This window comes from Falco rusticolus, chromosome 2 (assembly GCF_015220075.1).
Source record: "Falco rusticolus isolate bFalRus1 chromosome 2, bFalRus1.pri, whole genome shotgun sequence".
NCBI classification, from domain to species: Eukaryota; Metazoa; Chordata; class Aves; order Falconiformes; family Falconidae; genus Falco; species Falco rusticolus.
This window is the reverse complement of record NC_051188.1, coordinates 55,238,987-55,265,623: the sequence shown is the minus strand read 5'-3', so window position 1 is coordinate 55,265,623 and position 26,637 is coordinate 55,238,987. Positions and strand designations below refer to the sequence as shown.

The 26,637-nt window shown below is 39.1% G+C and overlaps 1 protein-coding gene across 2 annotated transcripts; it reads right to left on the bottom strand.

Annotated features, from left to right (window-relative positions):
• Positions 1 to 264: 264 nt before the first annotated feature.
• On the bottom strand, positions 265 to 26,519 carry GPR180 (G protein-coupled receptor 180). 2 transcript variants are annotated; one of them, XM_037377172.1, is made up of 9 exons: positions 26,355 to 26,519; positions 23,771 to 23,929; positions 20,426 to 20,620; positions 16,874 to 17,054; positions 16,626 to 16,675; positions 12,865 to 13,022; positions 6,439 to 6,630; positions 6,002 to 6,079; positions 265 to 1,391 (listed from the first exon to the last, which is right to left on the bottom strand). In XM_037377172.1, the coding sequence occupies exons 1-9, from the start codon at positions 26,488 to 26,490 to the stop codon at positions 1,308 to 1,310; spliced, it is 1,233 nt and encodes a 410-aa protein (XP_037233069.1). In that variant the 5' UTR covers positions 26,491 to 26,519; the 3' UTR covers positions 265 to 1,307. The 2 variants fall into 2 exon arrangements, with proteins under 2 accessions (XP_037233069.1, XP_037233068.1); XM_037377171.1 differs by lacking the exon at positions 265 to 1,391 and adding an exon at positions 2,805 to 4,299.
• Between the last annotated feature and the right edge of the window lie 118 nt (positions 26,520 to 26,637).

Sequence of the window (26,637 nt, the reverse complement as noted above, 5' to 3'; positions counted from 1 at the left end):
GCAGAGACACAGCGTAGTGGGAGTGAGGGGATTCACAAGATGGGGAAAAGATTTGCAGAAAATAATGGTTTATGAAAAACTGGAATCGGAACCTACTGTTCACTGGAAAATCACAGTCTAGTTGTATCAGTGCGGTTAGAGAAGAACGATCCTTTGAAAAACAGCTTAATACTGTCTCTTTTTCGTGTTTGACAATTGCAAGGAGCACCTGCTCTTTGTGCACTGCATAGTCACACACAAGGAATTAAAAGGTACAGTGTAACATCAGCTTTGGCCAGCCCAATAAACATTTATTGTACCAACTAGAGGCATAACATTGCACAGAATAAACCAGAGCCAAATCAAATAAAATATTCTTCCAGTTTTGTAGAGGACCAAGATGCAAACAAAAAGATTTTGATACTCCATGGCTCTCCATTGGCACAGGAAATAGAAAGGAATATTCATTAGATCCGACTATAAATGTTCATCTTGTGTGGGAGGCCTTAGCACAGTAATATGTATTAAAAACTTGATATTTTTCCAATCAAGCCTTTCCACTTCCATTTACATATATTTAATTGTAAATATTCATTTTCCTACCTGAAGCACTTTAAATGCATGTACAATAAACACATTCTACACAGAAGGGGAGCAAATAGTTTTGGAGACTCGTGATGAGCCCTAGAACTGCTCCAGCCCCCGCATCGCTGGTTGGGAGCAATGCAAGATGATCCCTCCTCGCAGCTTGCGGGGGTCTCATAGACTGAGCTGGTGATCTCACCTTCATTTCTCCTGAACCAGGATCCTCCCCCCAAAACCAGTAAATTATGATTGATGCAAACTGGCATCTGTGCCAGTGGAAAAGGTGACAGTTGGCAAGGAGATGCTGTCTTGCACGTTAGATGTGGATTTCTTCAGAGCAGAACCAGCTTCAGTTTGCTACAACTTGTCAATACACACTTACCTTTTCCAAGCACCAAAATGAAGGCAGGCGACAGAATTAGTATAGGCTGTAACTGCAACTGGATTTAAACCAGAACTGCGTAATACACAGAAACTCGCAAGTGAGATGTCATCACTTGACTTCGACTATGCGGTGCTGTTCACCAGGGGCAGCAGCGGCAGCGCTGCCTTCAGGGGGAACGTGCTTCAGCCCCTCGCAGTGCTGAGGCGGCAGGGAGCCTGCAGCTGCGACAGCTCTCCCAGAGAATTCTCCCAGAGAATTCCCGGGGTATGCAGCAGCTTTCAGCAGGCACAAACGTGCACCACGTACACACCGGGGCTGCAGGCATCACTGAAGGAGTGCTCTTCTCTGCTGCTGTCACCTAATGCATAGCTGGCATAGGGTACATTGTGAGTTCCTCAGATGTATGCAAGACCCTCTGTTTGTGACAGAATTTTTTTTCATTCTGTGTGTGAGACAGAAAGCATATTTTAGAGAACGAGAAGGAAAAAGTTTTCCAGTCAGGATGCGCTGATTGAAGACAAGTGAAAGAAGGCTGGAAGCTATTCTTTCAACATGAGGTTATGAAACCAAATTGATAAAATGGGTAACTGTGTGAATAAGCATGAAAAAAGCAAGATCTTATCAGCGGGTCTCACAGAAAATGTACGTTAGGAAGAAGAGAGAGAGGCTTTCACATACTTAAACCACTATTCAGGCATGATCCTGAGGCAGCAAGCTTCAGGCTAGTGTGCAGGTGAAGCTTTGTAAATTAGTCATACTTGAGGACTCCCCCCAAAGATAACCTGTACCGAATCAGCCGACATCTTGAATATTATTGCAGTCATACTGACCTACTGCTACAGTACGCATTTATGATTTAATAACATAAAATTGGTGAGTGTTGGTTAGGAAAGAATGCTAACAGACCTGGGCAGAAACGCGTGTCCTCTGTACCGCTTACCATGAGACAGTGATACTTAATTGCTACAGTTACGTTAATAGCAAAATTAAAATTTTATTTTCAAATCGCTGGATTCTATGCCAAACTAAGAGGATAATGATACCTGTTGACTTATGGGGCAATCTGGAAAAGATCAAGAGACAACATCTTATGCTTCATATTTACGCTCTGATTAACTATGAATTCATTTTATGAATTGTTGCAGGGTGTATTTATAAGGTGAAATTAAGATACCATTTACCTTAATACTGACCGATTGAAGTCAGAAGGACTACAGGAAGTAAGAAAATACTTCTGGAGAATAGAACAAATTGTGCTTCTTCTGAAAGTCACATACAGATTTTTCTGCATAGATTAAAACTTTTATCATCATGGATCATAAACTGTAAAGCAGCTCTTGTGTCTATCGCAAAATTCTATTTTATGTGTGAATTTCATGTCTTATACATGAGGACAGATAGAAGTCTTCTACTGCATTATTGGAGACTTATCAAAAACAGGATGCTTTTTTCTTGAGAAGATGAAAAGTACAGAGATAAGCAGGGAAATAAAGACTGAAGTTTTAACCAATAATATTTTTGTGTGGTTATCAGAGGAATGTAATAATTAATCTTTTAATCATTCTGAAGATTGTGTGAAATCATAGTATCTCATCTTTTCTAGCCTCAACCTGCCATTCTTGATCTGAATTACAGACAATAAGAAAGGAGATGATTTAATGAGCAACTTTGTCATGTTGCCATTTTGCCTTAGTCAAAGGCAAATGTCTAGTTTTGCCTCTAAACTAAAATGGAATAGACTTATGTTTCAACTATGCTCACAACTGAGGCAAGCACGAATACTAAAGTTAGGGCTATTTTAAAGCTAGAACCTTGGTGTCTTCATGTTTTCATAGAGACATAATTAAATACACACTTTTAAGAAGAAACAAACATTCATTTACTAGAAAATAAAATCCATTTTGTGAAGAAACATACATGAATGAAAAGAAGTCTAAAATTTGACAAATACTAAACTAAATTCAAAAAGAAAGATTTCAGTCACAATGGCAATATGTACATTCTTATGAAGGGAAAAAAAAGTCAGCATGATTTAATCATACTCAATAAATAGGCACTTCAATAAAGTATATATTTACACTGGCTTTCTGAATGCTAGGGCATCACAAAGTAGTATGGCTTTATTACAATGGATGGAAGATGGCAACTACTTAGAACCCAGTGCCAACATGGATTATAACAAATCCAGTGAGTATTTTGTTTTTCAATTATTCATAGAAAATTTAATCCTGATTAAGTATCCTTGGGCAGGAATTCATGGGTAGTTGATGACTGAAACCAACATTTATTTGAAATGCTTCTGTTAATTTAATCTGTGTATATGGCTTAATTATGATTGAATCCTCAATGTAACAGAAATGAATTATATCAGGATTAAAATTCTAGTACCACATCACCCATTCCATTTTCTCTGCCTTTTTTTTCTTTAGAAGATGCAAGCCTGCTGTTTTAATTACCTTTATGTTGCTATGTCTTCTAAGCCTCAAATACTGTTTAGACCTTCATTACTAGATGAAATTTTTAGTTACATTTTTTTTTAAAGGCAAATATAAACCCTACCTTCGTTTTCATTACAATTGTAACCAGTATGAACATTAGTTGCAAAAAAGGCTTTGCTTTTACACCAATAATAAAGGAAAGTTTCTCACAGCCAGTTGTGATCATTTTTCATGTGTTTTCTGGAGGACTCTACCTCTTTTGTTTCCCCTTCTTTTATACTTAGACATAAAATGCATTTTCTCTAAAGCATGAAAATAAAAGAACTTGTACTCATCATTATGCATCACACCAATTTCACAACTGGCCTATTTTGGACTTGTTTGAGCTTGTAGATGTTTTAAGAACTGCATTTTATAAGACCTTCAAACCTAGTATTGATATAAAGTAAGGATGTGTTTTTGTGTCTGTGAATGGGACAGAAAAGATTCATTGCACTTTTCTGTGATACAGCTCAGCACCACATGGTACACAAACAATATTTATAAAATTATTCAAATTATAAATTTTTCCACTGCACAATAATTTTAACAGATTAATCTAGGGACCTTGTCAGACCAAAGGTCTGTGAAGTGCTCTGATATTATCACTCAATTTTCCAGTGAAACCAATGTATCACACACCTGCGACAAAAATACCTGTATATTTAAGTCATTATTGCACATGTATTACATAATGTATTCTTCCTAAACATCTCAGAAGTGATGTCGATTTTTATGTCCAGAGGATACTGTTAGTGGCAATGTCACTGATGACAGTGAAGATACTTCCCAATATAGACTATGAGACAGGAAAAGTCTGTAGAGGATTACCATGGAGATGCACTGACAGAGGATAACACCTATGGTAATAATCTAGAGGGGGGGGGGGGGGGGGGGGGGGGGGGAAAAAAGAGAGAAAAAGTAAGTGGAAAAAAACCAACCCCACCAAACAACCCACAAGAAATTTCTATCAGCATGCTGTGTAAGTGCTTGAGGTTTAACTTTAAACCCTTTAATACTGCTGCAGTTAGAAAAGATTTGAACATGAATCTCAAGTCCAGGATTCAGACTCTCACACCTGTGTGTTTTTAAATCAGTAGATAGCCCTGGGCAAGTCACATAACCCTTCTGGCAGTCTCTGTTCTGGGGAATTTCAGACTTGCAATTCACCACCCATGCAGTTTCACAAGCAGAGGTGATGTTTAGATATTCTATTCTTACAACAAACAGAGTGGAAAAAAAATACATATCTGGAAACACTTTGCACTAGCACAACCATGGAGCTGTAAGGATAGTGATTTATCAGGCTCACTTAGCCAGACCTCTTTTCAGTGCAAGTCTCAATCTGTAAAAGATGTGTAAGGCAGTATTTATCAAAGGCATGAAGGTAACCACTGGTTCTGAGAGAGCAAGAGTCTAAGTTTATGTACAGAGAGTATTTTAAAATACATGTTTTTCTTAAATATTGTATTTATTGATCATGTATTTCTTTATTGTAATGAAGTGCATTTAAAGAAGGAAACACAGATAAATTATCGTAATGTAAGAACCGCAGCCACACACCATGGTTCAAACTTGCTTGAAAGCAAGAACAGAGCAACTGTAGTTGCTTACCTTACCCTTCAGTGAGCTCAGAATCTTGAAATATTGCAAGAATTTCCTTTACTGATACTACATCTAGAGATTGTCCTCCTGCTCTGATATTTCATAAAGCAACAACAAAAAGTCTCTTCATGAGTAGCTCTAGAGTTGTCTGTTTTTCTCCCCAGATTTTTCTTCGTTTTTTTATTAAATCAAACGTAGTATTTAATTTACTATACATTTTTAGTGGAACCTTTTTCTTTCCTTTACATATCCCCTATACCTCTAAAAGCTCGATTTCCAAATATATTTGCATACAAATGCACAGATGGTTATAACCATAAAGAAAAGAAGCAAACTCTACCCTGGAATGAGGTAGTCAGTCATCTGGAATAGTAGTGCACTTTATCTGAACATGGCAGGCTCCACACACTAGTTCTCCAGTTCCCAGTATGTTTAAGCAACTGAGAAACCCAGTGAGTCCACCTTTGTTTTTAACTGTTTGGAGTTTACAAACCAAACTATGTATTTGGACAGATTTCTTAACCTAAAGAATACAGTTCAGCTACAGGTTCTCTGACCTATTTAGCCACATAAAGCTTTTAAAGGATGAAGACTGAAAAGCAAACAACAAAAAAAATCCACTGATTTATCTTTCTGCTAGCTTTGTTAAAAGAATCCCCAAGGTGTTTTTAATTAAAAAACAAACAAGCAAACAATAAAACAAAACACCCCCTCCACATTTTCCTTTGACTTAACAATCTCCCCCTCTCCCTCCCTTAACCTAGAAATGATTACCCTTAGATGATTCAAACCCTGTATGCCTTTGTAAAATATGACTCACATTAGCATCAATGAAAGCTGTGTGACTAAGACTTTTCAAGTTGCTTTGGGGTCATAAGATTAACAGCCTAAGAGCATGAGTTTGCTAACAAACACTGAACATGAAGAACTACTATTCAAATTCCATTTCTTTTATCTTGCCTGTACATACCTTTTCTCTTTGATATTCTCTGAATATTACAGCAATGGTTGCAAGACATGGGTGGCACAAAAACCAGAGAATGCAGGCCTGAAAGAGAAGATGAGTTTAAGTTATAAAATAACTACATGCCAGCTTACAAGAAAGAGATGACAGTTAAGAGGAAACTGCATTTACATTTCTGTCTATTTTATGAACTCATTGTTTAATTTTCAATCAACAGAATGAAAACCACACAATGAAAGGTGGGATTTCTGTTTAAAAACACTCTATACTCCTTGTCAAATTAAAATGACTACCCTGAGTATGATGACAGGGTGCAATTTAATCAAATCAGACACTTAAACATTAACTTTCTTATGCAGGAAAAGAGTTTAGTGCTTCAGTCAATTGCATGCCACAATTTTATTTACAACAGAAGGGATCAGTTTCCTTGATGTAACCCATACTTTGGCAAAGGTGATATAGAACTCCCGTTTCAGTGTGCTTCTCTCCACTGTGATGATCTGGTAAAGACCAGTAGCCAGCGACAAAGCCAGGCAAACTCTGAGGCCAATGAGCAGTCCGCTTGCTAAGCCATGGTGTGAATGGTAGCTGTGATGATTTGTATCTTCAAACTGCTCCCAAATTAATAAAAAGCTCTGGAAAAGAACAGCAGCAAAGTACATTTAGAGCAAACAAGGTTACACTAAACCTCAGTTAATCTTCCCATCACTGATTTAAGTTATCTGGTTGGTCATGCTCCACTCTGCTTGGTGGAGACTGCCATGTTACACCTCCCCCCCGCCCCCCCCCCCCCTCCCCCCCCCAGCTTGAACTGCTTTTTGACACTACCTACTACTCCAAGTGCAACTGGCAGGAACAAAGCCTCACTTCTTGCCTTCTGTAACTTTCAGAAAGTTTGACAAGTTAAAAGTTTCCTCTAATTTGGATAGAAGGAATGTAGCACCTTAGCATAAGATCCAAAATACTCATCTAGTTAAACAGTTGGCCTGCTCAGCAGGAAGCCCACCACTGAAATGATTCCATAGAGCTACAGGGAGGTGTCTCCTTCCACTTGGGATTTGCAACCTGTAAAGCTTGTTTCAAAGGCAGGCGACTACACCTTTTCTTTCAAAATCCTAACAGGATTCACCTTTCTTTTCAAAGATGGGGAAGTAAGAGGGTGGTGCTGCTGCCCCTTTTATACAATAGCCTAAAGGCTCGAGCATTCACCCAGGTTGAACTTGGATCTCCCACAATTCCCTTCTTTGCCTAAAGGATATCCAGCTCACATCTCCCACCTCCTTGGAGAGTGCCGCAACTGCCAGGCTATAGGCTGTTCTTGGGTGGGCCACTCTCCACCCCTTCTATTGAAGCTGTGCCATTGTGGAGAAAAGAATTCAACATCAGCTAGGTCAGAAACTGTGAGCGAGCCTGACTCTGCAAGCAACCAGCTCAGAAACCTCCTAGGGTCTAGGAAAGGGAGGGTCACATGTTCCAAATGCCATTCCAACATCTGGACAAACATGCTAGCCAACAGATAACTAACACAAAAGATAGCAATCCTCCTTAATTCTCAGCACTGTATCCATTTGCTGCAGAATCCAAGTTTGTAGGAGCACTAGAGAATCTATCAATATTCTTTCTCACAAAGAAAAACAGGCTAAGAAGTGCCTGGTTTCTGCATCTTAGTTGGGTAGAAGGCAGGCACCTACTTGTTGCATGAAAAATGGGTCTTGCTGAAGAATACCTTTTTAAGGCTTTGGGAATGTTAACGTTATAAATTAGAATACCCATAAAATTTAGACTCTCCCAGCATCATGTAGCAGCTGAACGGCATTTTAAGACTTGAATATACGCTGGAATCCAGTCCACCTACTGCACACATCTAACTTGCACTTAGGTTTCAGGTGCCTAATGAAGCAGGCTTTCTGAAGAAAGGTAGGCAAATTTGATTTATGAGTGAGGTAGCTCTGAAGACCTTCAGAAGTAGACACTGTATGTCTCAACTTAGAGATCTAAATTAGTCAGATTCCTTTCTGAACGCATTCAAAGGCTCTCTCATTAAATTAACTACATAAAGACAAAAAGGTTACTGATATTATCTCTTTTTTTTCCTAAACATGTAATCCACCTGTGCCTTCCAAAGGTGGGTGTCCTTGAGTGTCATCAGTCAAGATCAGATCATTTCTGCTTAGAACATCCTCAGAGAGTACTCTCATGCTTCTCCCCTCTTACCTAGGCTGTGACACAGCAAGCATGACTGCTGTCGTTTCACTCACTCCTCAGCTGCCTGGATGGAAAACGGAAGGATGGCAGAGGGACAGATGTTCCCACGGTAACACTCTATTTCTGAGTGACTCCAAGCAAACATCTTCAAATAATCAAATTACCTGACTGTCAAGGAGTAACTTAAACCTGAAACCCTGATACAGCACAGTGTTTGGTAAAGTTGAGTCTACAGCACTAGTTCTGGCATGAAATTGATGAATTCTTATCACAGAAGTTATTTCAGTCCAGGTAGAACATGCTCAGGCAACAAACAAGGGTTCTACCAGTTACAGAATCACTGCAGTCTTGTACAGAGCATTTTCCATTTTTATATTTACACTTGGGAATAGCCAAACTATTTAACTTCCCTGGACTGGACATACACTGCCTGAGAAAAAAACCCAAAACCAAACGACCTCCTACGTATAGAACCTTCCTGACTAAAGCATGCTTCAGGGGGGAAGAAATACAGGCCGATGGAGATGGAGTTGTGATACTGCTTTAAGAAGGAACTTTAGATAGACCCCAGGGATAGCTTAACCTTAAAGAACAGAGCTTACAAGGGTTTCAATTTTCCTTAACCTACACCAACAGTATCAGCAATGAAGGAAGCCACTTTCATGAGAAGATGACAAAGAGCTGGGGTAAAAGAATCATGAGAACAAAGTCCAAATCCTCATGGGAAAATAAGTGTCTGACAGCAGGGTATGCTCTGGACTAGCCCTTTAAAGGGTGTAAACAACACAGGAATCAGTTGATCAAAGCCTGTGTATAGTCACAGCAATGTAAGATCACAGAAGTCCAGCTTCTTTCAGTTTCATTAGAATATTCCAAAATAAGCAGAAGGCAGAGGCATTAGAGGCAGAGACGGAACTGCCAGTGCAACACACTGGAAACTTGGACAAGGTGAACATGTACTATTGCTCTTATTATGAGCTGGGACTGTTCTCACTCACCAGAGAAAAGCAGGATCTTATAAAAAAAGATCTTTTCTATTCTGTGCTATGGAGTGTTTCTAAGTTAAAATGGATTAGGCAATCTGTTCTCAGTGAAGGAAGAGCTTGCATAGACAAGCATCATCTTGAAGTCAAAAATCTCTTTGGCTGGCTATGCCTGAGAAATTAAGGTCAATAAGCCCTGAATTCCCTTACCTTGACCACAGAGAGGCATGTATCAGCTCACTTAGCTGCAAGTATCAGGAACAAGCTGACAAAACACCCAGACACCAACCTGCTAAAGTGGATACCAGAGACATTTTTTTGTTGGTAGTGAGCAGAACTATGTTTGAACTCTGAGAAGAAATTGGGGGCAGGGGGTGGGGATTCTAATTGTATTCCAGAAGAACAACTCTCCTTAGGCTGCAGACAAAAGAACTGGATGAACTAGGCAGCTGAAGAGCTGACTAGTACTAGCTATGTCCTACACTAGAGTCATAACTGCTTTTCATCAAGTAAAGGAGAATGACCACCTTCTTGTTTACATAACACACTGTTCAAAATGCCTGACTTCACCTGTACACGCTCCAGACCTGCCTTGGTTCACAGTGGACACCAACCACTGTCCAGTGCTGGCCTTCCTCTTAAAATGCTAGAAGAATGTTTGCCGTGGACATCATCCTGATGTTCCAGATTCACAAGCCGAACCTCCACATCCATACAATGAAGAACCAGACACTCTTCCTTTTTTTCATGAGGAAACAATTATGGTAGAAGTCCTCCTCCCCTTTGCTATGCCTACACTGACTTTAAGGTAAACCAAGATAACATATCAATCTCCAGTAAAGGCAAGTTCTCATGGTACAGATCACCTCTGAGAGGCAAGGGGAAGGGGGAAACATAAGGGAAGTTAAAAGCAGCAGCAAGGCAAAGTGGATTAACTAGCTGCTTCTAACCATATGTAGCACTTGGGGATCTGATGATGTGCAATGCCAGTACAGTAAAAATCGGTTTAGATCTAAGGCCAGAGGTGGAGCTCATTCTAAGCACAACTTTGGGTTGTACCTAAGAACCCCTGTGAAGCGTGACATCTAATGCAGTAAGATTCTGTGTAATTTTGGTCTGGTTCAAAGTGATCAGCTATCTTTTTAGAATCACTGCCTCCACTCCGATCAGCCCTGAAAGCTGAAACTGCTCAGGTCTATGTGATGGGAAAGGCCTGTCAATAAAGTTTTGAACATGGTTTGTGTCTCAGCAGCAGGGTGGAATCTTTAATGAACAGAGAGTGGCCTGGGAATCTTTTGTTCCGAGGCTGAAATAAAGAACAAGTTAAGGCAAAGGGAGGTACTGAATGGCTGACGTGTCCTTCCTTTGAGATGCTACCTCTCTGCAGCCGCAAAGACCACAAGAGATTTGCTGACTAGGAGGCTGTGTCCACCCTGTGCTGATGGTAACGTGTAAATACAGCTTGGTGTTTCTGAAAGAACAAGAAATATCCATAGCATCAGTACAAAGAAGAGAAAAAACTCTGAAAAAACACTGAGTAACTTGAACTAGTAGCAGACAGAGTCCGACAGTTTGCCAGTAAAAACTTCAGTTAAGTTGAAGAATAACATGTTTTCCTAGACTGCCCAATTGTTTGACTTCCCTGGAGAGAAGATGACAACACATACTGTAGAATGTTAATAAACGTAACATGCTTCAATCTCTATCTGCTGTGTTAGGGTAATACACGTGGTTTCCAGCACCATCCACAGCAAGTCCTCAGAACGTCTCTGATAATCCATGCAAGTCTGTCCAACCTCTGGCATGGGAGGAAGCTGGCTCTCCCATTAAGAACCTCTGGGAAAGGGGAGGACAGAAAAGAGGTTACTCTAGATTTTTAGTTATTAAAAGCGCTCATTGATTGCCCTGTTACAGCAGGTCCAACGCCCACATCAATCTAGACAGACGAGTGAACAACAGACTAATCCAATGAATGAAGTCTTGGGCTCACCACCTTTGATGGAGCCAATGCGGGCTGGATCCTGCTCCCCTGAGCTCAACAGCCGCATTCTGTATTAAGGAGAAGAAATATGGCAGAAGGTATATTCCCTATGTACTGAATTATGAGCTGGAAAACATTTTCTCTAGAAGGGACAATGATACTCTTGTGTCAGGGAACTTTTGATAGAGACAGCAGACACTGAGATGGGGGTGCAAAACCATCCAAGCAATGACATACTCTGATATCCATACTCTATTCCCATGAGATTCCTGCCAAACTTGACATTCCCAATGGTACCAGAAGGAGAGATGTGGTAGAGCTGTGCCTTCATGGTGAAAAATAACACAGCCAACTTTGTGCCAAAGCTTCAGTGGTGCTCAAAGAGCCAACACAAATGTGCAACGGACCAGTACTGGGGGAAGCAGGCTACACATGATAACTGCCCCAGTTTTTACCACAAGCAAAAAAAGGTCAAGCTGATGATACCGAGTGTCGTTTCTATGTATACTGAAAAGGAAAGAACAACAAAAAAGCTTTCCAGTCTCAAGTGACAGAGTACTAACACACCCATATGTTTGTACAAGTGGAGAGGCATGAATAGAATTAAATACTTCAGAAGTCTTCTTTACTACCAGCATGTAAAATTCCTTGTGCTAGATGGGTGTCAAAGTAAGGCAGAATGAACCCATCTTTAAATTTCAACAAACCCATTGACCTTAATAACCTTTGGTTTATATTCTTAATTAGCAAGAAATGTCAGCTCCCAGCTACTTTTAATGTCTTAGCAGTCCACTTATTTTGTTTGGAAGCAACGCTAATTACAGATACTACTCAAATAGCACAAAATCTTCAGTATAATGTCTTCCTCATTACTGTCTCCAGTTTCTCCCTGCTTTTCTCAATGGCTTTCAGATTCTCTTGTCTTTATGCTGTGATTTAAAAAAATTTGTTTACAAAAGGCACCACCAGGGTTGGATGATCTCCATCACAATTTACTTTTAAGTTACTGGTTTACTTGACTTTCTAATTTATACTAATGGCAAACATTTGAATGAAATTATGTGTCAGAGCATTTGTGTATTTGCAAGACCAATCCTGCACATGAACCTTTCAAGAATTGCCTTATATTGATTGAAAAGACTATTAGACACCTTATTTGAGTGGTTCTAAGAGGAGGACGCTGTGGATTTTGATTTTTTTTGTGTGACATAATTTCTTGTCTCAAGCTTTTCTTGTCTTTCCTCTCATTCTGCCTGTTGTCACACACCCCCCCCCCCCAATGTACTTCACAAACCCTCAGTTGTACTGATTACAACTATTTACAGGACCACATTATAACTTAGGATCAGTAAAATGACTGTGCTAATTTTTTTTTTTTTCAATCTAGATCATTCTACTGATCTGGCTTGCAGTATAATGCTATGAACAATTGGCACAGCCAGGAGTTTGGAAAACTGTGGGAACTTCTTAAGTGGTTTTATGCTGAACAAAAACATTCTGTGGAGCTACACCTTAAATTGTTAAAGCAAAGAGAAGGTGTTGTTACCTATTAGACATACTGGGTGCACATTATGCTGTGGGTTTTTTTCCAGTCTTGATACTCCCTCCCTCATAAATTATTGAAATTAGTTGGTTCATGGCTCTGTCATACTTAATAGCAGCTGTATATTTCAGTATAAGAATGAATATAAAATACAAACCTGTGTAACAACAACTACTACAGCAATGCCAGTAGATGTTGGTGTGGAATCCCACTGAAGCGGTCTGCCATGAGATTTCTTCATTCTGCCTATTGTCCAACCCATACACAGGCTCAACAATAAATACAGCATTTGTATCTGTGAGACGATATCACACACTGTTGAAAACAAAAAAAATAGTCACAACGTGGATAACTGGCTAGCTGAAAAGGGTCACATAGACATAGTCCAGCTGGCTGAACAAAAATGCACATCGCTCTCAGCCTATCTGAAGTAAAGCAAAATACACTGTCTTTGGCTGTCCTTGTTACACAATAACAGGAAGATTTTGGTGGGAAAAGAATGTTGCAGGTGGGAACAGAAAACTACAGAAGAGAAACAAGGGGCGGGCTTGGTATTTAGGCAACTAACCAATAATGAGCTTAACTTTTGTAATATGTATGAGCTAATTATAACAAGGCATAAAAGGTGACTGTAAGGTACAATAAACGAAGTCTGCTGATCACTCATATTGAGTGACTGTGTCTTCCCTCCGTCGCGACATCACAACAAAAAAAAAGTTTTTTCTAAAGCAAAGAGAAATGTTCTATATACCCCCAAATGAAGGACGAACATTTATGCCTCTGTCATCTTCAGTCATAATTTTGATCACAGTTTGACTAGCTGAGGTTGCTTTGCCACAAAACATGGAGATTTTGAGTAGTTTCCAGTGACCAAAGAGATCACTATCAGTTTTCCTCTAATTATGCTGCAGTTCTGCAACAACACGGGCACAGCACCACATCCTTCCAAATCCCACTCTTGTGTCAAAAACATCTGGGATCAGGAGTCCATCTGCATAAATAGACTTACAAATGCTAAAGAACTAAAATCATATGTATGTTAATCACACTGCAAATATGAAATCTTATGAAATGAACTCCTTTCTTTGCTCTGAAAAACTTCCCTTCAAGAATCAGATAGTTGCATTGTACTTTAAATTAACTGCACTTTGTCTCGCAACAGAAAGGGCAAATATTTAGGACAAATTCCACTCTGAGATACTTAAAGAGGAAAATATAATGAATAACCCTAACACAAACTTAATTTGGAACAACAACTTGCCTGTATTTAATTTTATTAAATGCAAACTACCTTTGCCTTATTTTGCTATGTCCGTTTTTATTTCTGTGTGGGAACAATTAACACATACTCCATAAAGTTACATTCTTAATCAGTGTCCCAAACCTGCGTCTGAAGCTGTATCTGAATAAAGAAAACTTCAAGCTAGAATATATTAAAGTCTTTCCTTGTTAGCCTCACTGAAGCACTACTGACAGTAGAAAGAACTGAAGATTTCTTTTTGGGCGATTGTTAGCTTTAGACATGGTAAGTTTTGAATGAAACTTATCAAACCATTTTTAAGTTGGTGTTCAGATTTGAGAGTAAACTGGCTCATTGTACTGGCATTGCAGAGACGTACAAGAAAAACTGATTCTTATATATGTAAATTGCAAATTTGGTTCAGAAACTAGAGACTGGGTGCTACACACAACAATGCTTTCTTTTTCACTTGATTAGTATTTTGGTTCAATTAAATTTGTCCCTTATTTGTAATTTTCACTTATGCCATCAGGTACAAGAAAAATATTTTTGTATCACAAAAGCAAATTTCTGTTTTTATGTAAATGGACTTTATTATAAAAGTTAAATGTACTTCCACATCTACTAAAAATATTGGCACAGAAAATGTTGCCATTGTAGAGATTAATATGCACAGAAGGGAAGTGTGCCAAACGAAGGTCAGCTATAGTATTTCCCTAAAACTCATCAGTACTAGCAAAATATGGATATAAACCAGACTTCAACATGTTATTGCTGGGATATATATGGTATTCTCACAGTTTATATACTTAAATGCCAACATGTTATTTCTGGGATATATTTGGTATTCTCACAGTTTGTATGCTTAAATGCTTCTTAATTTATTCAGACACCTTTGCTGTTCAAGAAATGTCAAGTGCTTTAGTAAATACACACTTGCTTATTTTTTAACAAAATGAACTGGCACTGATTTTGGGCAAAATGATCTTGAAATTATTTTACAATGCTCTGCTTCACTGTGGGAACAATTCAAGGGGATTCTCAGACTGGTATAAACCAAAAATTCAGTACCAGCTTCAATCTTTGACATCTCTTACATCTTGCCAGCAAATAAGGACTTTGAGAGAAATTTCTAAAATTACAATAATCCCATGATACCCAGGGTCAACGTAATATTATTTGACTTTTCAGATTTTGATCTTACCAAAAGTTAAAAGATCACTATTTGTGATGCTTTTGAGTGCCAGCATTATCTGTGTTATTTATGTGATTAACTTAAGCGACAAATTAGATTGAGGGCATTTAACACATGGTAAAGAGTAAATGATGGTAGGAAAAGAATAATTGCTTGGGATAGTATCTGAACAGATTTCTAGAAAGAAATTCTGGTCCCACTGCAGTCAACAGAAATTTTGCAATTTACTTTTAACTCAGATTTCTGTTCTGATACAGGAAAAATGGCAGCACCTTCCATCTTCAAACTATACTAGTTGCTCTCAGCCATTCTTCAGAACTGTAATTCACCCTGAAGCTTTCCACATTTCTATTACTTCTGCTCTTTTACTGTTTTGGGAACCACGAATCTTAAAAACTGTAGGAAAGGAAAACTTAGCTGATTCAAAAATACTACTTATTCTTAATAACCTTTGCTTTAATCACATAAAAGTGGGCTCTTCAATACATACACAGAAAATCTAACATGCAGCTACTCTCTCCGAAGTTCCAGCTGAGAAGTTAATACTGGGTTTCTCAGTGGGGAGGAGTTATGATGAGAGGGAAAGTTTAATAATAAGTTGCTGGAGAGGCTGCAAGGAGCTGCTAACTCAAATGGTTAAAACAAGAAAGAGCCAATTACTGTGGTGCCAAGTGCCATCAAGAGGCTGTTAATTCCAACTGCAAGCTTCTAAATGAATTCTAGGAAGGGAAATATTTTTCTGTATAGGCTCTCTCAAAACTATCTCACTACCACAGTACTACTTTTTGGGGTACATCAAGCCAATCAAAAGCCAGTATCTTTGCTTAGAGAGAACCCCACAATGCTTGAAACACAAACTACAGTAAGAAAACCCCAACAACAATGTTTAACCCTGAAGAATCCAGCATGAGTAAATGAGTGCATTTTGGGAAGGGGTATTATAGGATTTTATTTCTCATGAGAACTCGGAATATCTATACAGAGTGGATAAAAATGCTTTTTTAACATCGATGCTTTACGTAAGTGTTTTTTGCATCACTGTAACCATATCACTTGTGCTGTGAACTACTTACTTTTTCTTTATAATCAATGTTAAATTTGCTGGTGAAATGAGACACGCCATAAAATGCAATTAATTTTCCTAAAAAGTTTTGTTACTCTAGATCATGCACTCTGTAAAACCCTTCAATGTACTGAAAAATTTACTCATGTGTTAGGCACATATTTAAGCATCTGTAGGAAGAAAACTTCAGACAAGAAAATCCTTAAAAAAATCATAAACAAGATTAAAATCTGTAACTTTAAATAGTAGTTACAAAGATCCAGAAAAAAACCTGTTTTTCAGAAAAGCAACTTCAAGTATTTGATATTAAAAATCTGGTGATATGGTCCAAGATCATAATACAGTCCAACAACAGCATTTGCTAATCTATTATACAGATTAACACATAGGAACATGTAGTAAACAGACAAGGATACTCACATTCTGCCACACTTCCCATAAAAGGTGCTCCTATTCCATCTTTAGAGTAACTGATAAAAGAATAAAAAGGTGGTATTTTTTAAGCGAGTGAGTTTTAGATGCGTGTTTTCTCTTAAAAGTATATTTAGGCAATGATGTAGTTCTAAAAAGTTATTAGTCACAATCACCACAGGAAAGATCACGTACTGATCTTTACAACGCAATGGTCTTCAAGTTTTAAGACTGAGAGAAAAAATAAGCAAAGATACCTTGAGAAATGCAGGTAGTTGGCAAAAGCTGAACCAGCCTGCAACAATAATGCAACTGTCAACACCTTTAGTACAGTATGCATAGGTCCGCGCTTCTTAATTGTTTGCCATAGGGACTGGGCATATATGCAAGCAGTTATGAAGTATGCTAGGACAAGCAGGAAAAAGAATTCATGTAATCCTGTGGAAAAAAAACCACAACTTAGTTTTTATAAAGAAATGTTGCTATTAGCAGTAAATAACTAAAACAAAATATGTTTTTTATATAATCACTGGGAAATACTTAGTAACTGTCACCCCAAAGTGGTAGTACAGATAAAATGAGTAAATCCTAGACTTTTTTATCCAAGAAAGTCAGTGAAATTTTTCAGAGCACTGATTATTATTCGATCTGACAAAGTATTCTTTATTCAACACCTGTTCTGAGTGTAGGAGAAATTCTGTTCAAACACAAACAGGTTTGTAGCAATTACTGAAATAGTATAAAGTGGCATACAGTTTCTTGATAAACAGAAAATGATTGTAGCCTATTTGATCAGTCAGAAACATATTTATCAAAGGACTCATTTTTAGCTTGCTTCAATTTTTAAAGGGACAATCTGAGATGAGAGAAACCCAGAACAAGCTTCTGTTGAACCTCTTTAACCACTGGGTGTCACCCTTCCTCCACATAAAGTACCTCGTCGAAGAAGCACCGCTGACCAAGACCCAAAACTTCCAGACAAAGAAAAAGGGAAAAGAAAACCAGCACAGAGAACAATAGTAAGTTCATGGCATGGGCTTTTTTGCACCAATCTGAAAAAACGCCCAAAGTTTTTGATACTATTTACAAAACAGAAGTCATCTAACTTTCAGTCTGGCAGTAGTCTGGTAAAATGCTTCCCTGAAGACCTGAATTCTGGAAATCTTTTCTACTGTGTGTAAGCTTTGGAACCCATCACATGAGCTCCAAAAGGATCAAAGCCAGCGAACTGTAAGCAAAAACGGGTAAACAAATTTCCCACAGAAAACTTAAGTTTTCCTTCTCCAACCCTCCTTGAAACCAAGTGACGCATACAGAACCAGATTCTGAACAATGTTCTTCCTCCAGCAGCAAAGTAACTCTGCTAAAAACCTCCAACCAGCTTCACCCAGAGATTAGAAACAGAGCAACTGTACATATTTCAGTACCTAGAGTTGAAAAACATTGGAACTGGAGGGGTTGAGTCCTGAATAGTTGCTAGTACTACAAATCCCATGGCTGAAATTAATGATTTTGGATATGCATACAGTGAAAAGGGAGAGACAGAGCATAAAGTAATAAAGATGCTTAAAACAAAAAATTCAGGGCCACTCTGCTTCTCTTGTATACCTACACAAAAGCATGATTTATGAACGACAAATACATGCATTTTAGATGAAATCTCTTATTCTTTCACACTTTTATCTTTCTGCTTCAAAGACCCCTGAAGTTGGCAAGGATTCTGTAGAGAAGTTATTTCTCACCATAATGAGTGAGTAGACATGGAAAACTCTTGAGGAAAACCAACTAGCTTTTACTAAATACTAAACATTTAGGGCAGAAAGCTCTTTCCAATCGATGACAGATTATGGATGATTGCTTTGAGACCAAAAGTTGCCCTGAAATACAACTATATATATATAAAAAAAAATAATCAGAAGGGTAATTTTCAACCTGTCTTGTAAGTTTCCTGAATTTCAAGTAACCTAGAGTCGACAGAGAAAATAAAACATATGCAACTTAATCTGAAATACCTAACTTCAAAGAACTTCAAAATGCTGTCTACTTGATCAGCTGCCCTTAGAAATCCTAGATTCCACTGGTAACATGTCTTACGTAAGAAAGCCCTACCATATAAAATGATAAAAGATTACTTGCCAGTGATCAGAAAGCTGGCCTCCTCTCTCAGGGCAAACATCTTAATCACAGAGTTACAGTCCCAAGTTCTTTCCTATACTTTCCTTATAGTCCATTAAATTTTGAGATCTCCTGTGTCAGGCTTTAGTAACTAAAGTGAAGGATGACCTAACTAGAACCATCTGTTAACTATGCAGTTTTTAGTCACATGAATGAAAGAACCAAGAAATGAAGCTCTGATACCCTAATGTTCTAAGCTACACACGTCTATGGGAAAATGACAAACATTATTCCCCAAAGATGCCTTAAAAAACAAGGGAGAGAGATATTTAATCCTCCTCAGTTTTGTTAAAGTAGACACAGGCATGTAACTTCAGGATCTGTGGCAGCAACGCAGGTTTTAATTCTGAATATACAGAGGTGTTCTTCTGCAACCGTGGAAGACATAGCATGTACAGCTCACCAGGTTTCCTACTTGTTTGGTCAAAATATGTGCACCCAACACATTTACATGCCTCCCTACTCAGCGTGCAAGCTGTTCAGAGTTCTGCTTCCAAGTGCTTAAAGTCTTCCTACAAAATTAATACAGAGCTGAGATCCCACTCTAGGAAGTCTGTACTGCACTTCTAAGGGCTATACAATGTCTATTTAGCAAAAGAATGCTACTACTCGTTTTTGAGAGTAAGTAACCTAGAATTCACTTCTAGATACAAATTTCACCAAATAAAAACTGCCAACTAAGTTTGTAGATTAAGAAGCATCATTAAGAAGTTGACAGGTAAGTCAATTTATAAGCCTTGAAAAACAGATGATTAACGGTGCTACTTGCTTATAGACTCTGCTTAATGTTTCAGTGGGCATTTTCTTCCCTTCAAAAAGGCAGCTGCCCTCTATTTACCCTTGAGACCAAGTAGAGCATATGATTCTGAGCACAGTGCTGGGTACGTAGGTCTAATGAATATGAAGCCAGACTAAGCCTATGGGGCTCACCCCTTACAACAGACCTAAGTTGGAGACATGGTGATGAAGCCTCCCAGAGCAGTGAAGCTAAGCACTGCAATGAAGCATAAATTAGGTTGGTTTCAATTTCCAAAGCATACAATTTTATGTAGGCATTTCTTTAGGCATACTGTCTTGAATCACTTCTAGAAGTTTTTCTTTGCACGACTAAAGACTTCAAATTGCATTTCTTAAATCAAATCAAATCAGGACTACCACAAATACCTATCTGCGGCCTGTGACTAAGATGCTTAGAAAGGCCTAAGCATCACACTAAAATTGTACTGGCAAAATATTTTAGTGTGCAGGTACTCATGCCGCACAGAATAAAATTTTACACAGCTAAGGAATTTAATCAATTAATTCAAATCAGTAAGTAAATTCACATTCCAGTGGAGGCTTACCATTTCAACATAGGAAAAATGCCTATTAGCAAAGATGTTAACATTAACTTCCCTTGTGCACCTAAACTTCCAGTCAGGCAAGTTTTGGAAAGTCAGTCTAGAGAAAGGGAAGGATTTATCTGTAACGCCAGAAAATGAATTAAAGCTTACTCTCCATGAGAAAGCAGAATACGAAATGTTAAGAGACTCTGCTAGCCATTTCCCATACTTTCCCAAGCATATTAAGTACTGATTTGTTTGGGTGATCAGATCCTTAACTTACAAATCTAATTTTAAGAAAAAAAATCTTACCAGATTCCCCTGCGCTAAAGTGATCTAATGGATTCCCTTCTGCATCTGGGTTTAGTAAGACCATTTCAAACTGAATATCCTCGGATTCAGAATAATTCTCCTCGCAGGTAAACTTGTCTACATAAAACACATACCATGTTTCCGGATAAGGAATCTGGGACACTGTCAGATTTTGCTCTGTGTGGTTCACATTCACTTTGGAAGAAAACAAACAAACAAAAACAGAAGTAAATATTCAATGAGTTTGTTTTTAGAAAACGTATCTTTGAATGAAGATGAAATTTAAATCCACAACATCATACACAGGTTATAAACTACACAGAGGACAAAACAGTCTGTGTTTTCAAAACCAGCCCTAGCACCGGAGACCAGATTTCCAACTTCATCTTTTGTTTCAAATAGGTGCAGGCAAGGGTTGGTGAGGTTATGTACCATATTCCACCTCTTGGCTTTTGGGTTCACTTGGACGGCTCCTTTCTGCCAGAAACCAGTAACTGCAAACTGTCTCCTATGCTTAGCACATTTCTGTCCTCTAGTACAGTACTGATAGAACTAGCTATTCTGTATTAGCTAGCAGATACTTCTGCAGTATGAAAAATACCTTTGTGAAATTTATTCTACTTTGTTTTCAAAGATATTTAGAGCACCAAACAGGAACAGCCACATGTGAACTCGTTAAGCAAGTGTGCACGCTTTAAAGGTGCGACTTAGCCGATTTTACAGCATCTTCCCCAAACTGTAACAGGCTGAATTTCAATTGACAGCTAAGGGTTGAAACCATCATCTAATAAAATTACATATTTCAAATCAGATTACATTTAAAACCAACTATGAAAAAGACTAACATTTTACCTGCTCATTGATCTTACTACTATTTTTCCTAAAAGCAACTCTTAACCAAGCACAATCTCTCAAAAATAAACATATGTTGCAAATGAAATCTGTGGCTCTGTATGTTTGGGTGAAACTGCAAGAATCTTAAGTACTGTTACATTGATTACTGAACTCGAGTGCTAACCAGCTCAAGCATAAATGAAAGCCATCTCTGCAGAAGAAATAACAATATAATTACTGGACTGTATATTAATTCACCTTAATAGTTTAAGATGACAATGGCTGAGGATGAGGAAAGAAAACTTTCATTAAAAAAATCTACAAAAGAAGCTATTTCTGGTTTTTATGCAAAGCCCTTTCTAAATGAAAAACTGCAAGCAAACGTACATACCAACCCTTAATATACTCATTATCCCTAAAGATTTTGTACACAAAATTTAGAACTAATTTCTGATTTGAATCCTACATGTGAAAAACATGTATGTAATTTAAATAAACTTGTTTCAACTTTAGGAAGCTATTTTCTGTTCTCTGAAGGCATGAACTGATCAGCATTAGGATCCAGGAAGAAACGTACAGGGTTTCTTTGCAGCAACTGTCATGAAGTACAAATGTGTACAACAAATGAACCACAAAACCCCCCCAGTGTTCCAACACTGGCAGTTTGTCTTGTGTAGGTAATAGCAAGTATGCATTCCACTCTGGAGCTATGAACCTTATCAATCAAATATACAAAGTAAAACAGCTCCCTTAACCACAGATTTAGGATTTCATATGATGCCTAATCCAAATAAAAGGCAAACTGTAGCCTGACTCTCAGCTGAGTTCTGACACAGTGTTATTTGTATGAAGACTAAGGATCACACAGAGCCTATTTAATCAGTTTTCCATCAAATCTGCAAGCTAACTCACAGGAAATGATGTAAGATAGAATAAAAATGTAATTGATTATGCCAAAGATCAGCAAACAGATCCAACTCACCCTGTGGCCATGTGATTCCTAAACACAGTAGCAAACAGCGAGTACACTGCTGGGACAGACAGGAGTGACGGACCAACTGCTAGTCATTTCAGCAGCACTTCATGTTCGCCTCAGATCAAGTGTTAAGGGAACTACATCCTTAGAAGTGACATCTGGGTAAGGTTTCATTGTGACAATATTCCAGGAGACCTATTTGTTACTCTAGGGATTCTGGCCGCACAAGGGCAATGTATTTAAAAAAAGAAGCTATATTCACTTAAGATATATTTGAAAGAAGTTTCTAATAATGTAATTTCTTAAAGGAAAGTTTATGCTTTAAGTAGGTTTTGTAGTATTACGATCAATAAATGGTGCAAAAATCATTATTTCAGTCTGTCTGTTTTCCAGTTATACAACTGAATGCTTCAGTGTTTTACTATTCTTTTACATTTAAATGGATACTCAAGCTTTATCCTGATCAGCTCATCTCTGATACTGTATTAAATATTTTCTAACATGTTTTGTACATCGAAGTGTGACAGGGCTGTGCTATCATAAAAATATAATTTTATTTTTGTTTTCTCATCTTCGAAAAATGCCATTTCCATGGAATTGGAAAACACGAGCCTCCTGACAAATTAAAAATGTTCCTTCATAACCTACATATTCTGTACTAGTATCATTCTCAACTTAAATATTAAAAACATCTGAATGTGAGACTCAGTGATGAATACCAAATTATTAAATCACTAAATTAAAGGGTGAAAGCACATTTAATGATAACACAAGCAAGTTATGAAGTAAAGCAGCAAAATGCAGATTAATTTTTGCAGATTGCCTTACAGACAGAAAAAAAAAAAAAGAAAAACTAGTAATCATAAGGTTGTGACAGAAAAGCTTTGCAGGTACAAATTTACTCTTTTGCTGTGTATTTTGGGCTACACACTCCCAACCTTACAAGCACTCACTTCAGAAATGTAGAGGTAACTGCAGCAGGCTCCATCAATTTGCCTCTAATTTTTTTCATTCCACTGCAATAAGAGTCACAATTCAAAGGTACATTTGACTGTCCCAAAGATTTATATTCTCAAGGTTTTCAGTTTCATATGACAATGGTATTCTTTGTAAATTCTTTCAAATACTCAATCTTTTGTATGGAAAAGTCTGAGATTAAAAAACCAGAGACTTTTACTCCAAAACAGAATTAAAGAAAATCTCTGTACTGAATGGGTAGCCAAAGTGTACCCTTTCCGAGTTGTGTACCAGTGAGAGCATGAGACTAGAACTGGTCATAAAGTTTGGCTGCTTGCATTGAAGTAATTATCTGTCAAGCATTGTTAATTTTCCAGCAGCATACTAAATCGTAATTTGCAAGCAAAGTCTTCTGAAGTGATGCAAACAAAGCAATTGTATCTCCTTGTAATAATTTTTAATTACAGAAGGCCAAAGTCCTGCTTTTACTTAAGTTGGTGCAAAGTCCAAACTGACTGAAACAAATAATCTAAACACACAAATAACTTAATTTGTAAGGGGAAAAAGTAGCAACTCACTTGTCAGCTGAGCTTTAGAGAACTTCTCTGTACAGCTGTGATCTTGGACACTGTTCTGCAGCTTCTGCCATTCCTGTGCCTGAAACAGGTGAAGTCTAGCTGCTTTTGTCACAGCTACTGCTACATTCTTGACTCTGACACACAGAACAGCATGGTCACCTTGATATTCAAAAGATAAAATCAACTATTCTGCCTTGATGTCAGTTACAAACAATCAGCTAGCATGGCATAGATTTTTTTGTAAGTAGCAGCACTAAAGCTTCACTTTATTCCTTCAACTTTTACCACTTCTTCCCGTAAGTCTTTACACTCTTTCGGAAACAATTTCTATACATCTCATTAACACAACACCACATGCATGATTCTCTCTGATGACACTTACCATAACCCAAATGTCATTAACATTTTTTTATTTTTAAACAGACTTCCAGATAACATTTTTTTTCCTCCTTCCTCCCACCCCAAATTTTATTTTCTCAAGTTCAAGGAAAGACAGTACCTCAATCAGTCTCAATAACTAGTTCAAAGTCTAGTATTTTATGACCTTCGTAACATGATTCTGAGCATCACAGGGTAGCTCTCAAGTCTAGTATCAGAACAACTTATGTAAATGGATCTCCATGTTATGGACTGATTTGAGCTAAAATACTTAATTATAGATGACAGATGTCACCTTGGTACAAAGAAAATCAAACTTCAAAGGTGTTCTACAATGTGTTAGTCTACCTTTAGGCTGCATCTTGACATACAGAAACATTTTAGCCATTTTAGAACTAGCTCATTTGACACAATCTATCTTGTCTGGGTAATTCTACAATCCTCCAATTTACTTTGACAAATTCTTTCATTATATATTGTCATACACTTCTTTAATGTAACAGTATCCTAAATTAATAGATTGATTTTTCTTCTCCATTAAAACCTATCAGTACTGCAAGAGAACGAACTCATTCAAATTTAAGCAAGCTTTGTATGTTTTTTAAACTGTCAGAGCAAACTTGTTTCCGACCTAACCTAGGCATCAGCTGGATGTTGGTCTATAGACTACTACCAGCTTCAAATAAGGCTTTGTCAGTAAGGTTTGCCTGTTCAGAGCCAGCGGCAAGACAGCAGTCCTGAAATAAAACCTCAAAAAAGGTGATCTCCTGGGATCTGTAAAATGTTACATGGACTACAGTTTACCTAAGCTGCTAATCCAAGATTTTTAAAAATTAACAGCTAGTTCTGAAAAAAGCCCATATGGCTTCACTAAGACCCAAGTATGTATAGCTGTGGATATTCATGTAGAAAAAGGAATATTTCTAAGGAAATATGCAACACCAACTTGTAGAATAAATTATATCTGAACACCTAAACCACTCATCTTGGATCTTAACATTCTTTTCAAAGACTTAAACTGCATTTTTTTTCTTTAGGTCTATTTTAGAGTGCTACTACAATTATCTTTTAGGACAGCAATAATTAACTGCTTTCAAGTCCCTCCACAAGCTATCCCCACCCTATCTACCATCTCTCATTCAGTGCTGGAAGGTCACATTCCAAGGCTTCTTGGCTCATGTCACATTTTTCCTTCAACCCATTAGATTTTTTTTTCCCTTGTGAACATTTTTGTTTTCCTCTCACACTACTCCTCCAGTCTGAGAGGAAGCCTGTGTAAGCATTATCTTCATGGTTGCCTTTTGAAGCATTCTGCAAAACTCTTCTACCATGAAGCTGTGGAAGACAATAGTCTAAGCTACCAAAACGCTGAGCACACAGGAAAAGCATGCTGACCACCACAGCCTCGCTGTATATGGCACTCACCATGCTTGCACAGGTGTCTTTCTGCAACTAAAAAGTTACGTAGCAAGCAGAGTAATTTCCAGCCTGTATTTCTGCAGTGGCCACTCTAGCCCACTGCTAGGCCTCTTAACTAACCGTCAGGAACTATTACAAACAAGGAGTTAATATCACAGGAAAGAAAAGCCATTGGGAATAATAAAGTGAGAATTTACACTGTGATGCACAGTGACACTTAAAAACACCCAGCGATTGTGAAAGAGACACGTGCAATGTCAAGCATTGCTCTCACTTGGTGCAGTTCCAGGAGGGAAGGAGAAATGCGTGTGAAAGTTAAAACGTCCCTGCCCTCCCGCCACGTCAGGCTGCGGGACACGGCGGGAGGCGCCACGCCGGGCACGCACGGCGGGGCTTCTTCGTTCCCTGACCAACAGGGACGCTGTCCAGGCAGCACGACGGGCTGCCACCAACTCCTCTCCCCATTGCCCGGGCGAGCCCTGCCTCGGCCCGGCGGGGTCCCGCTTCTGGCCGAGAGCCCCATCACCATCACCCCTCCGGCGCTGCCCCGGCTCCTCGCCGCCCGCAGAGCGGGCCAGGGCTGCGGCAGGGCCCGGTGGAGGGAGCGCTGCCGCGCTGCCCCGCTGCCCCCTGCGCCGCTCCCGCCCCCCGCCCCCTCAGGCCGCCGCCCTAACGGCGCCCCCCGACCCCTGACCCCCCTCCGGCCCCGCTTCAGGAGGGCGGCCGGGCCGCGGGGGGCCCAGCCTCTCGCTGCCCCCTACCGTTTTCCCCTCCCTCGGGCACTCACCGTAGAACTGGAACCGCGCCACGGGCCGCCACGGCTCCAGCCGGGCGGCGGCGCTGGCGAAGCCGCCCCGCAGCGTCTTGCCCCCGGCGCCCCACCAGCCGGCGGCGCACAGGAGCCACAAGAGCCGCCACCTCATCCTCGGGCCCCGCCGCCGGCGGTCGCCGCCCCGCCCCCCCCGGCCAGCTCGCGCCGCCGTGTCACGTGACCACCTCCCCCCCCGCCTCCGGGCGTCGAGCGGGAGCGGGACAGGCGAGCGGGCGGGCAGAAGCGGGAAGAGACCCAA